Genomic DNA, 14479 nt, shown 5'->3' on the forward strand with positions numbered 1-14479 from the left:
CACAACATCAACGTTTTTGTAACAAACTTCTGAGCACTGTCTAAATTGCACAAATATATTTGGTTAGTGAAACACATTGCACAGTGCTCTCTCTCTTTCACCAGAAGCAGCTTTTGGTTAAAAGTATGAACTGTTCACAGCTGACCTCAGTTGCCTTTTAATTGTTCTTCCTACAGAAAAAGAGCAGAGAGGAGAGCTGTGGAGAAGGCAGTGGCGTGGAGATCTTAGAGAATAAGCCCTACACAGATGGACCGGGTGGGACGGGCCAGTACACCCACAAGGTCTACCACATTGGCATGCACATTCCCAGCTGGTTCCGCTCCATCCTGCCCAAAGCAGCGCTGAGGGTTGAAGAGGAGTCATGGAACGCCTACCCTTACACCCGCACCAGGTGAGAACGTGCTCCTACTGAAAGGCCACCTCCACACCCCTTCAGAGAGAGAGAGAGGGAGAGAGGGAGAGAGAGAGAGGGAGAGAGAGAGGAAGAGGTAGAGAGAGAGAGAGCGAGAGAGAAGATATCTATATTGATAGAATCAAAAGAAGATAATAGTTCGACCGCAAAAAATGCAACGAGAACAAGTTGATTTTCATTTTTAAACAACAGAATACTGATGTAGAAATCAATATTTGGTGAAATAACTCTGATTTTAAGTTGTTGTTTTTTTTATTGGATATGACAGCTGAAAAGGAAATGTTGGGAGGAGAGAGAGAGAGGGGGACATCATGCAGCAAAGGGCCGAGGTCGGACTCGGACCCACAGCCGCTGCGACGAGGGTTGCAGCCTCTGTACATTGGGGGCGCTCCATAATTCAGATTTACAATTTCATACATGTTGGCGTGCTCTCCACCAGTCAGTCACATTGCTGTGGGGTGCCGTTATGTCAACCCAATCGAGGACCTCATTGAAAAACACGAGGGGTACCTGTGTGGAATCAAAATGTTTGCACGCATGTAGAGATACTAATCTCATACATTGTTATTAAGTGAGGAAAGGCATGTTTATTTTCCTAAAGCACATTTCAGCAAGAAGGCAATTCATAGGGCTTCACACAGACATGAAAAACATCTGGAAAAAGAAGCATTACAAGAGAACATTAGAAAAGTTATTCAAACAGGCCAATCAAAACTCAAAAGAAGATAAATTGATAAGAAAAACAGCTAGAAGAGAAGCTAAATGTTTTCTTTTAGAATATGTTAGAGTGTAGTGTCATTTTTCACTTTGCAAATAATCCACAAACATCCACTCTGTGTGTAAATAAGATGATCTATTATCCCATCTGTTACATCCTTACAGAATTTATTATCATTTATTTTTCAGCATTTTGAACTCCTCACCACTTTTGTATAATGTCGGCTCGTATATATTAGTTTTACATTACATTATTATTCCTTTTTACATAGTTAAACAGAGTCAAATTACTTGTATGACACACAGACACAGACACACACACATCTGGCCAATAAATCTGATTGTGATTATTCAAATAATTGAATAGATGGCTGGCGACAGGCGATTCTTCAGCCTTTAATAATATAGCGTGCATGTGTGCAGCAGCTGCTTCGTGTATTCAAAGACACAAATTCAAACCGTCCTCCCTTGAACTCCTGTGCTTATGTTTGGTGCGATACAAATAAAACGCCATGTGTCAGGCGTGTCCATGCCCACTCTGAAGTCCTGCTCAAGCTGCTGTCCCTCCATTAAAAGCCAAGAGCAAATAAAGACCTCAGATCAAGCTGTCACAATGTGAGCGGGCAGAGCGTCAGATGGGCGCGAGGCCAGCAGCACTCCCAGCCTGTTAAACCTCCACCGCCGCCTCCTTCTCACCGTGTCTCCGCGCCTGTCTGCGTGGCGCCTGAGACGCGAAAGGTGCCGGAAAAGAGACGTGCCCTCGACTGTACTGTGTCACGATATCGATAGACTGCAAGTGCCTGTTGACACATCTGTTAGAGCGGTGACAGCTTTGCTTGAACAGACGGGCACGGCTCACACCTTCTCTGTACGCAGCAGCGAGAGGGTGTCGCCACTCTTTAAGAAAATACTTTAAAGTGAGTCTCTTTAACGGTGGCAGATGTCAACCCGTATTGCATCCTTTCATTTCTCTCCTGCAGATACACCTGTCCCTTTGTGGAGAAGTTCTCCATCGACATCGAGACGTACTACAAACCCGACACAGGCGACCAGGCAGATGTCTTCAACCTGTCTGCAGCAGATAAGAGGCAGAGGACCATCGGTGAGACAGTCCGGTGTTCATCCACATCCTCAGATATAAACATTCATCAATATGTATCAGGCTGTTTGAACCAACAGCCTCTTATTCACAGATATTATTATATTAGAGAACCAATATGACAAGTGATGATTTTGTCCTGCTAGAGTTATTAAAATGCAAAGTTATTTTCAGTAGGTTAGCCCTGCTCGTGTTTCTATCTGCACTTTTATGCGTCAAACATAAACAAACATGGGGAGGCCCACTTGTGGCAGTATAGAGGTACTGCATGTGCTTTTGCTGTTGGTAGCACGTGCACCTTTTTAACAAGAAGTTGCTGTTGAGACACCAGTTGGTTCCAGGCCATGAGGTTACACAGTTTCATTACAGATGTTCATAAATCAAATCAACACTGGTTGGTGTGTGTGGTTTTATGTGTATGTCAGCCTGGAGTTCAGTTATCCAAAGAATGTCGAGCCGTTTCACACAAGTTCATACAAGTTGTACAACTAGTACCCCACCCACATCTGAACACATCCTGATGTTATATATCTGAAACACACCGTTTGTGACACCTGCCACGCACTTCATTAAAAACACTTAAACACCTTTTTTTTTTAAATTGTTGTTTTCTGAATTTGAACCTTTTTTTTTTTGTTGTTGTTTTTTTTTGGCAGACCCGATCGACATTGTGACAGATCCCATCCTCCCTCATGAGTACAAAGCAGAGGAGGACACTCGGCTCTACAAGTCGATGAAGACTCAGAGGGGTCCTCTGCAGGACGACTGGATAGAAGAGTACAACAACAACCCGGGGAAGACCCCCATCATGTGTGCCTACAAACTCTGCAAGGTGGAGTTCCGCTACTGGGGCATGCAGTCTAAGATTGAACGCTTCATCCATGACGTGGGTGAGTTGACAGTCACAGATGACACGCGCTTTATCACGTAATGAATGAAGCTACATGAAAGCCTCATAAATGGAGAAAACAAAGCCCCATGCACACATGCACTCCTGAAAACATTTAGAACGTTTTAAGATAGCCTGCACATGAAATCTTTGTTTTCAAATATGCATTCTGGAAAAATTTAAGGCAAACTACCCCTGTAATCTTCCCGAGTTGTTCAAACATGCACTACACAGCACCTCCCTGTCAAACAAGAGTGTGTGTGTGTCACCTAAGTGACTATGAGCACATTCACAATATCAACAAAAGAGTGGAGACAAACAGAAATCATAATGAAGCAGCTTCATTACGTACTGTTTGCATTGGTTGAGAGCATACAGTCTGTGGACGTTGGGTCAGCTGCAGGATATACTGTAAGCGTCACCGCCCCCTCCTGTTCACCTTGAGTGAATATTCATGAATATTTCCTGCTGTGTTCTTACATCAGCTCACACCGACTTCACGCGGGAAATTTACTCGGGAGGCTGGGAAAGTTGGGAGTGAAAAATGTGCCTGTTTGTGTTCACACATGCTGCTCACCACAAACATTTTCGGGAGTTTTGTGCAGGTGTGAAAGCAGCATTTTTAAAATTGCTTTCTTGGCGCACGTCAGGAGATTTTCACTGGACGGGAAGGAGGGGGTCTCAGCAAGCAGGAGATGACATAAGAAAGACGCTGCAGGAGTCACAGTGTATCCATGATAGGAGGCAGGGACGCAGGAAAACATACAGATAAAGTCTGGATGAAACATTTGTATATGCATTCAGGCATGAAGCTTACCCTACAAATTCTGGACATTTTCTGGAGTTTTGTTACGTGTAAACAAGGGGGTTTAAAGGCAGGTGTGTAATCTTTTCTGTTGTCTCTGTTCAGGGCTGAGGAAGGTGATGGTGCGTGCCCACCGGCAGGCCTGGTGCTGGCAGGACGAGTGGTACGGTCTCACCATGGAGGACATCCGGCAGCTGGAGCTGGAGACCCAGCTGGCCCTGGCCACAAAGATGGCCCAGTTCTGTCAGGCCGAGGAGGCGACGGAGGCCAACGGAGGAGCTCCGTCTCCGGACAAAGAGAAGGAAGTTAAAGAGGCCATCAACTCCATCGAGACGGAGGACGCGGCCGTCAGCTCAGCGGGAGAGACGCTGCAGCCACGAGGTGTGCTCACCAAGCAATGGTCCACTTCATCCCGATCCTCCCGCTCATCCAAGAGAGGAGGTGAGGAGCATGCACCATCTGCACCTGTTCACCTCTGTCTCCTTGTGTGTGAGAGACTGACTCCCAACTTTCATCCTTTATGTGTTCATACGTCATTCTACTCATGACAGCTTAGCCTGAGCTGTATTCCTTCTTCACACATAATCACGTCTATATTTGCCCTCCATCTTGCCTTATTTGTTCAGTCCGCCACCTGACTCCATCCTTAAAGGTTAACGTACTTGTGCAAAGCCCGAGGAGGACTTTGATTTATCTCTAGAGTGAAGTTTTTTCTTTCTTATTTTCTTTTAAACTTTTAGTTTGTGCATACAAGAAGAATTATGCATGTTAACTTTTGACTTCTTTTTTTTTTTTTTTAACAACCGGCACGATGGACAGAGAGTAGACAAAATAAACTTAAATCAGAAATGGAACAGCAGCGATTACAGCGACCTGCTATCAAAACAGAGAGTGCAAAAAATCCAGTTTTGTGAAGTTTGTGTGTCAGTTAGAAGGTATTAATCCTCCAAAAACTAGTGTTACAACTAATTACCCCCCTGCTGGAGGTACTGTTTTCTTTACATATGTAATTCAAAGTGCAAGAGGTCAGTGTTATATGAGTTCTTGAGATAATTGATTAAAATCATTTAATCAAAGGCTGCTGAATATTGGGTTAGTCGTCAGCCTCCGTTTGAAAGAGTCGAGAGTTTCAGCAGGTCGGCCGTTTTTTTTTGTTTTTTTTTATTTGTTCCAGATAAGTGGAGCATACATGAAGAGTTTTTGTTGAATTAATGTCAGTGACTTGAGAGATTGAAAGAAGGTGTAAAGAAGTAAGTGGAAGATGAAGAAAGCAACACGGTGGAGAAGTGAATAATTATCAGAAGACAAATTAGTTCATCGCTTTCCAAAAGGCCGACGTGTTGTTGAAGGAGACGAAGAGTAAAAGTCTAAATTTAAACTTGACATTATCGTCCAAACTCCAACTCTGGACTTAATTGTCATGGAAGTGCTTTACAGTTTGACTTCTTCATTCTACTGAGGATCTCCACCTCACATTGTTTTTATTAGTGTTAAATCAAACAGCTCAGGAGCAGCTTTCTCAGTGAGCGCACTCCTCCTTTAAAGCCCCTCTTTGCTCCTCTGTCTGGAGTGAACTATTTCTACTCCTACACATGCAACACTATCCATCTTACCTCGTCTCACCCCTACAACTCACTGGATCTTACCTGGGTTATTTTTAGCAAGCAACTGCGGCATCACAAACCACATCGTCCAAACACACCCATAACATCTTCAGTGTCACCCCTACCTCCAGGCAGCGCTCGCTGTAGCTGCCACCTGGACCCTGAGTCCCATCCCGCGTGCCTCGTCTCCCCCCCTGTGGTTCCTCTGCTGGGCTATTTTTAGCTGCAGTGCTGACATCACGCATAGAGGTGGCTGACGCTCTCCACAGTGAACCTCCCCCTCTCCTCCACCACTGACAGTTACAGCTGTGACCCCCCCCCTCCCTTTTCCTCAGATCTAATTATATATGAGGCATAGGCTGGAGACACATGCTAGACACAGCCTGCTTTTAGTTTTTCCATTTTCCTCAGCCAGTGCGCTCGTAGCTCACTTTTCACACAACCCCCCCGATGGACCACCAAACAGTCCATCTGTGATGAAGCAATGCACCACAGAGGCTGTTGCATGTTTATATAACACTGTGTGTGTGCGTGTGGGCCGGGGGAGATTGTGCAATATTTCTTTGTCATAGTGTGTGTGTTAAAAAGAGAAAGAGCAAGGCTGAAACACATGTCCCAAAATAACAGTGTATTCCTTGTTCTTGTGTGGTCTTTCAGTGAGCCCGTCACGTCACAGCATCTCCGAGTGGAGGATGCAGAGCATCGCTCGAGACTCAGAAGAAAGCTCTGACGAGGAGTTCTTCGACGCTCACGGTAACCACCGCTCAGACTTCAAATTCAAGTCCATAGTTACATCATGAAAGTCTTTTTTTTGTTCTCAGCTTTCCAAGAAACCTGCCTGCCTGCTTGCTTCCCCTCCCTGACTCTGCATGAATCTCTTTAACCACAGATCACTTCTTAAGCTTCCCAGATACCCAGCATGCTTTGGGGCTGCAGTTGAAATAGTTGGGTGTGGTGCTGCATGCGCTCCTCTGGATGAGTTTGGCCGAGGACACGAGCCGGCTGTCTCATCCTGACGTCCAGATCAGACAAACAAAGACCAAGAGTCCCTCTCACCGACACACTCCACGTCCTGCAACATCGTTTACACACACACACACACACACACACACACACACACACACACACACACACACACACACACACACACTCAAGATAAGGGGAAATAAAGCATCATTAATCATGGGTATAACCTAGATAAATGTAAACTAAGCGGCACAGATAACTGAATACAAAATTGATTTATAGCCGACCCTTAAGGCCGAATGAAAGTGGATACGCTCTCCTCTGTCCTGATCTACTGCTTTCATCACTTCTATCGATCTATCCGTATTAAGATGATACATAGTGTCCTCAGGAGCTTCCACTTTTATCTAAACTCACACTTTTATGTGTGAAGGGTGCAGGCTGGGTGTTAATAATACGCTTGTTAGAAGTTTTCTTTTTGTTCGATATCTTGGAGCCACCATAGCCCAGCGGTTATGTTGCTCACCTCATCGCAGCAGCTGTGGGTTCAAATCCAACCTCACCCCTTATCTGCATGTCGCCCCCCCACTCTCTCCTCCCAACGTTTCCTGTCTCTCTTAAGCTGTCCGATCAAATAAAGGTAAAAAGGCCCAAAATATAAGTCTGATATCTTGATACTTTTTCGACACCAGGTGTTTTAAATTCTCTGTTACTTTAATCATCAATAGTATCAAGAAGTACTGAAACTTGAAAAAACATCAGATCTTTAGTCATGCTGCAAAGGAAAGAAAGAGAGCAATTCAAAAACACTGATAACGTATTTGTGCAGTTATGAAAGTGTGCAGGAGTTTGCCTGCATTTTATTGGTAATTAAAAACAAAAAATTACTAAATGGTGCGCAGGACTCGTGGTATCGAAACCGGTTTAAATATGGATAGTTCTTTCCTAGTATCGCATCCAGGTTTAAAATTCTGGTATCAAGACACATATACACACAAATACACCATTCTTTACATTTCACAATAAATCCAAGCAACAGCATCTTGTCATGATGATGAAACGAGAATAGAACCTTGTGGTCATTTCTGGTATTGATACTCGGGTAGCTGTGCTGATTATCTCTGACTGGAATGCAATCATTAGATCTTAATGTGTTGATATTTGATTGTGTTTGTCTGTATTCATGTTTTTACGGAACAATAAAAGCATGTTGGCTGTCTGACCTATAAGCACACCACATTGAATCTAATGAACTGCACTGTTACATAAAGTGCAAACTTCATTCAGTCTCTCAGTGACGGTTTAACACGACAGTTATAGACGTGTTGTTCCAGTTTCCAGCTCAGGACAGTTATTATTGACATGTGTTGCTACACTACAGAGATGAGCAGTTTTTTTAATTTCGGTAATTAAATAAGGTTTTTGATTTTTACAAATTTGAGATAAAATGTGAATAAACATGTTTGTGTGTATCACCTGGATGAAGCACACAGATTAGAATCACACAGACACTTCAAGGTACCGTTCAACATCAGATTTCCATCTTGTTTACGTGCACAGATTTTTTTCAATTAAATTACAAATGAAAAAAGGAGTCTTACAGAGGCTCTATTACTGTGTTTACCATCCTCATCTGACTGTGCACACTGAACTAGCCTTAAAGGGGAAGTCCTGCAAAGTTTAAGAAATGGAGGCAAAAAACTACATGAATTTTAAAGGTCCTACATTATACAAAAGGCACTTTCCCTGTCCCTGGTCTGTCTACAAAAACAATGTGAGAAAAGTCCATCCTCTCCATCTTTTGCCTGCTCCACTTTTCAGAAAATGTGTGCTCAAACAGGCCATTTGGAGATTTTCCCGTCATGACATCACAAAGGGCAGTAACCCCTCCCCCAGGTGGGTGACACTCCAACAGCTAGGTGTTTGCTCTGCCCTCTGATTCTGCCTTCTCACCGTAAACAATAGGACATGGAGCGAGAAAGCCCTAGCCAACCAAACCCTTCCAGAGAGGGGGCGTGGTCAGACACAGCTCATTTACATATTTAAAGGTACAGACACAGAAACAGCCTGTTCTGAGCAGGGCTGAAATAGAGGGGTTTATAGGCATGATCAAAAACACAATCTTTAACAGATTTACTCATCTGTCTGTGTTTCTGAGAAACTGAATGCAACCCTCTGTGAGTATTCACTTGAAAAACTACAGAAGCCACAAATCTGGCATGCATCCTTACATTTAATTAGCTCTGTTTCCTGTGGTCGTTTCAAGTTGTTTCTGGAGATCTCCACTTATTTATCTTTTATCCTCAGAGTTGCAAAAGCTCAAAAACAAAAAAGTAACTTACCTCATTAGTGTAAACAATGGCAGCGTGGCATGGTATGATCTGGCCTTTCACCATGACCAGACTATTTAGCTTTTTTTTTTCTTTTTCTTTTTTTTATCACTAGCTAGCCTAAATTATCCCATTAACACAAAAAAACAAGCTTTTGTATCTTGAGATAATGGTTAATGTAATCCATTACAATGGATTAACCAGTGTTGTAATGTTTTGATAAAGAGGAAAATGAGTCAAGACCTCGAAGAAAATAACCAGAAATGACTCGTTATTTCATGAAACTGTGTAGATACATGTCGGGCCAATCCAACCAGCATTTATCACCATCACCAGTATGTTTAAAATAATCTGAACTGCGAAAATGTTACCTTTTCTATTTCCAAAGTTCACATAGTTATTATTATTTTCAAAATAAAACTAAGAAAAGTAAAATGTCAAAAAACAAACAACATAATATAATACTAGTGGACGTTTTGATTATCGAGTTTCTCTACCCAATATTTAGGACCTGCTGTCAGATGGGGCCCATTTAGGGAGGTTCCCAACTGTCATTGCAAACTTTGGACATTTTGAGCCACTGCTGGGGTTTAAAGGTTTGTGAATGGCCCCCTACTGGCCTGGGGTCCCAAACAGTTACAAGCAGCACCTCTGAGAACAGGAGGTAGAGGCCTGTTTGTTTGTTTTCCATAAATAAAGATTCTGTCATGATAACATAAGGGGGAATATTTCTTTTTTAACCTTTTCTTTTGAACTGATGGAATCATAGATTACTGCCAGTGGATGGATGACACGTCCAACAATACATTGATTTGTTATAAAAAAAGATAAATAATATCTTTAAATGTTTCTCCATTGATGATTGTTGAGTACATGAACAACATTTGTTCAGTTTCCTCGAACACACTCGTGCTCCTCGTTTGAGACTGAAAAATAAACCTTATTAGTCATCGATGAACACAGAGGTTATTTTATAAGCACCTAAATAACCACCGTCATTTTCACTCAATGACAACATAATGAGTGATCCTTTACATCAAACTGTTCTGGATATTTTCTATCTATTAGTTTATACTGTTGGTGTTATGACAGATGTAAAAAAAGAAAAAGCGAGTGGCACATATGCTCGAGTTGATGGTGACATATGTTGTTTATCTCCCCTGCAGAGGATTTCTCAGACAACGAGGAGGTCCTCCCAAAGGAAATCACCAAGTGGAACTCCAACGACCTCATGGACAAGATCGAAGCCGCAGACACCGAGGAGAATCAGGGTAAAAAAACAAAAAAACACCATGACCGCCTCATTAAAGACAGACACACGGCCTCTGTATGTGATGTGAAGAATCTGTGTGTGTGTTTGCAGGTGAGCTGTTCAAGGAAATGACAGTGGACTATGAAAGATCCGCCAGTGAGGACAGACTGGACGAGGTACGTGTGTCTTACAGTGAGCGTACGTTATTAAAAAAGACAAAACTGTACCTGACTTTCTCTCATGCAGTATCGCCCCCCAGGACACAAAGGCTTCTGTTAAATTTGATTTTAATCACAGACTGTATAACAAGATGGACAGAATTGCCACGGCCTGAAAGTGAAGCCAAAACATTCAGAGCTCCCCCTACTGGCTGGCTGCAGTATATGTCATAAGCTCCGCCCCCTCTATGTTAACAGATGGGATAGGGATCACAGTTTAAAACATCAGATATATTTTTGTCAAACATGTTTTTTTTTTTCTTTAAATGTGTTTTTTTTATGCTGATTTATATTCAAGTGTTATTTTTTCTAAGAAGTTTAGTCAAATTAGGTATCTGATGTGTGAGTGGATGATTGACAGCTCTGTTGACAAATGCTCCTCCTGCGTTATAAGCCCTGGAGTGGCTGAGCAGAGGAGAAAGGAAATGCAACAAACACCAACACGAGTTAATGAGTGTTCCATAACTGGGAGTGTCTGCTTCAAACCAACACAAGAATCCGTCTTATCTGTCAGGACTGTCCCAACCCGAGAGATATTTGAAGTTTTATCAGGAAGTGAGATGTTTTGGTGAGCCGAAGGGTCGGGCCAAAATTCAGTGACTCCTCCTGAGCATGCACTGACTCCAAATGACATCGCCTGCACAAGATGTCAACACCTGCCGCGGGGATATTTTTGCTTCATTTTTGGAAGAGACGGAGACGTGTTGTCCATATTTATATGATTTTCACACACTTCATTTTGTAATATAACAGAAGGCTTGTTGGTCCCTGAGCCTCTCTGTCCTCTTGTGTTCAGATGCGTGGCTCAGTTCAAGCTGATAGCTCTCCCATTCCCACCATCACGGTAACCAGGCACCAGTCAGTAAGTCAACCTTTTTCTGCACCAGTGCATTGTGGGCCTCAGCGGCTCCACAGAGACCCCAGCTCCCTCTGAACAAACCTACTACTTATTTCCCCCACTCGCCTCGCCCGTGTTTTTTTCCCCAAACCCTAAACATGTGTCCTCCTCAACCCCCCCCCCCCCCCCCCTCTGTTCACCTGCAGCTGTTGCGTTGAGTGTTCATGCAAACCTACAAACTCTGATGTCACATTCGTTGTCCACGAGAAGCGTTGCCATTGTTTGCTGTTCAATCGAACAGTCGTCCAGGTGCGGTGTAGGTTTGCTCTGTTCTGTTTCCCTTCATGGTTCTCCGCCCCTCTCTGGATGTTTTGTTGTGTGGTCCATGTTATGAAAAGGTGGACAAAAATCATGACTCACAACTTCAAAAAAACACAACTAATGTCATGCACGATGGCTAAGGACCTGTAGTTTATTTGTGAGCATGTCGTCTAAATGGAGACTTTAAAAAGCACCATCAAACATTCTCCACGCACTGTTCCTCGTCTACAATCCGTTTAATACTTTTCTGTTTGTAGGAGAGCTCGTCCCAGCAGTGCCTGCAGCCTTCAAAGATCCACGTGCTGATTCTGGTTCTGCACGGAGGGAACATCCTGGACACGGGCGGCGGGGACCAGAACAGCAAGCAGGCCGACGTTAACACCATCAGCACGGCCTTTGAGACGGTCATGCGCGTTCACTATCCCGCTGCACTGGGACGCATCGCCATCCGCTTGGTGCCGTGCCCTGCCATCTGTGCCGAGGCCTTCTCCCTGGTGTCCAAGTGAGAGGACACACACACACACACACACACACACACACACACACACACACACACACACACACACACACACACACACACACACACACACACACACACATACATATTATTCTGCACGCTGCAACAAGCTCTGAGGATGATGATTGAAGGTTTCTGTTTGTTGACTGTCGTTTCTGTTTGCTTTTAATGGAAAAGGTCCAGGTGCTGCTCATGACCACCCCCCCTCCTCTTTGTCTTCCTGTCTTTATTGCTTTGCACTCCTCTGAGGCCTTGATCTTCTAAATTATGTTCATAATTACATTTTATTTTTATTTTTTGTGTCGCACAGCCTGAGCCCTTACAGCTACGATGAAGGCTGTCTGTCCAGCAGTCAGGACCACATCCCCCTGGCGGCTCTCCCCCTTCTCGCCACCTCTGCCCCGCAGTACCAGGAAGCCATGGCAACCGTCATCGTCAGGGCCAACCAGGTGTACACAGACTTCATAAAGTCTCTGGATGGGGCGGCTTTCTCCGGCCAGGTCGGTGAAGTCCAATTGTCACACACCAGGTTTCTGCTGTGGTCTCTTGTTTCTTTCTGGAGTTGTATGTTAACACTGTGTTGTGTAATGAGCAAACAGTGTGTGCACATGTACAGTGTTATGTGTCCACAGTGTGTGTTTACTTACATACAACACATGTGAACAGTATATGACAGCTGAGACTTTCTCTGTTGTTTTTGATTAAAGGCTTAATATGTGATTTTTCACACTTAAATATAATATAAATCAAGTTTATCCTCTGAAAATAACTCTGTGAGTCATGACTGTCTACAATGGGTGTAACACCCGAGTCCCACTGTCTGTGATGTTTTCAGAGTTTTCAGAGTCCTATCTTCAGTTTGTTTAATAATAAAGATCACTAGCATTAGCGTGCTAACACAACAATGCAGCACGAGTTGTTTTGGTTTCATGCTGGTGCTCAAGGGCGACATCTGCTGGATCAAAAAATCAAATATAAAGCCTTTAATTATTAACTGTAATATCTAAATACTAATCATATTCCCTCTTTTGTGTTGAGTTGTGTTAGTGCAGCAGCTGTGTAGATAGATAAGATTAACCTGAACCCTAACATGTAATCACTGTTTTAATAACCTTATATCTGACTGTCGTCCTCTGTAGGTTTGCCTCATTGGGGACTGCGTGGGAGGAATCTTAGGATTTGATGCTCTGTGCAGCAGCAATCAGACCGTTAACGAGAGCCAGAACAGCAGTCGCAGGGGCAGTGTGGTGAGTGTGCAGGTATGACACTAAACACTCCCAAGGACACGTCTGTAAATATGACATGCAACTATAATATATGCAATATAAAGCTTACCTGTTTCTGGCGCCCTTAGGACCAGGACCTCCTCTCCCCCGGCATCATCGTCAACAGCGGCCACGGTTCGGCCTCTCCGACCCTAGAGGGAAGCCGTCACCTCAGTCGCAGTAACATCGACATCCCTCGTGCGGGCACATCCGACGACACCAAGAGACAACTCCAACGAAAAAGAAGCGATTCCTCCACTTATGAGGTGGACACAATAAAACAGCACCAGGCCTTCCTAACCAGGTGTGTGGAGTCTGAGATGAGAAAACACTTCTCACCACCGGGGGAGATTTAAAAAAAAAAAAAAGATGACGGTCCTTGTTTTCAGTGCTGTGTCAGAGTGATTTATTTGGGTTCTACATGGAGGACATGACTTTGTGCTGTCCTTCCAGCTTGCACTCCAGTGTGTTGCGGAACGACACAGCCTCGCGCAGGTCGAGCAGCAGCACGATGCTGGACGGGTGCTCCCTGGGGAAGTTCGACTTTGAGGTTTCCGACTTCTTCCTTTTTGGCTCTCCGCTGGGGCTGGTGCTCGCCCTGAGGAAGACGGTCATTCCCATGCTGGATGGTAAGCGAATACCTGCAGAGAAATCCACTCAGCCCAAGATTGTTTTTGTTGCATATGACATATTTTACATGAGGAAAACTCAACTTATAAGTTCTCACTAAATGCAAAGATATCACATAGGGCTGCACAACTAATCACTGTCTCATTGTAACCTTGAGGGCATTCCCATAAACTTCTTTTCACATCACAAGTTCTGATGTTTGTGCACATCATTGTCATGTAATTTACCCTTATGTTTCCATGAGAAGGCATGTGAAGAACTGATTGTTTCACAGCTCTAACAGCTGAGGGGCGGAGTCTGTAGATTCTCTGCATCTCCTCTATTAATATCGCTTGGTTGTTTGATTGCTCCCCCTAGTGGCCCAGCTGCGTCCTGCCTGTCAGCAGGTGTACAACCTGTTCCATCCGGCCGATCCCTCGGCCTCCCGACTGGAGCCTCTGCTGGAGAGGAAATTTCACCTCCTGCCCCCGTTCAACGTGCCACGCTACCAACGCTTTCCCCTGGGAGATGGAAACTCCGCCCTACTGGGTGAGCCCTCTGCACCACCTTCATCGATATTTATTCACTTGATATCAAATCATAAAAATATAAAAGATAAAAAAGATAAAATATGACG

General features: G+C 43.9%; 1 protein-coding gene across 8 annotated transcripts in view; it reads left to right on the forward strand.

Moving 5' to 3' along the window:
- Positions 1-14479, forward strand: part of LOC109996524 (membrane-associated phosphatidylinositol transfer protein 2) — a 65084-nt gene that overhangs the window by 34421 nt on the left and 16184 nt on the right. For 6 of the 8 annotated variants that reach the window (XM_065951608.1, XM_065951635.1, XM_065951630.1 and 3 more), the window contains exons 3-15: positions 177-391; positions 2110-2231; positions 2885-3118; positions 4028-4363; positions 6184-6279; positions 9989-10093; positions 10186-10250; positions 11709-11953; positions 12279-12468; positions 13108-13227; positions 13323-13537; positions 13687-13862; positions 14221-14391. In XM_065951608.1, the coding sequence (XP_065807680.1) occupies positions 177-391; positions 2110-2231; positions 2885-3118; positions 4028-4363; positions 6184-6279; positions 9989-10093; positions 10186-10250; positions 11709-11953; positions 12279-12468; positions 13108-13227; positions 13323-13537; positions 13687-13862; positions 14221-14391 (2290 nt within the window). The remainder of the gene's footprint in view (positions 1-176; positions 392-2109; positions 2232-2884; positions 3119-4027; positions 4364-6183; positions 6280-9988; positions 10094-10185; positions 10251-11708; positions 11954-12278; positions 12469-13107; positions 13228-13322; positions 13538-13686; positions 13863-14220; positions 14392-14479) is intronic. The other 2 variants (XM_065951618.1, XM_065951624.1) reach the window with 2 other exon arrangements.

Source organism: Labrus bergylta, chromosome 2 (assembly GCF_963930695.1).
Source record: "Labrus bergylta chromosome 2, fLabBer1.1, whole genome shotgun sequence".
NCBI classification, from domain to species: Eukaryota; Metazoa; Chordata; class Actinopteri; order Labriformes; family Labridae; genus Labrus; species Labrus bergylta.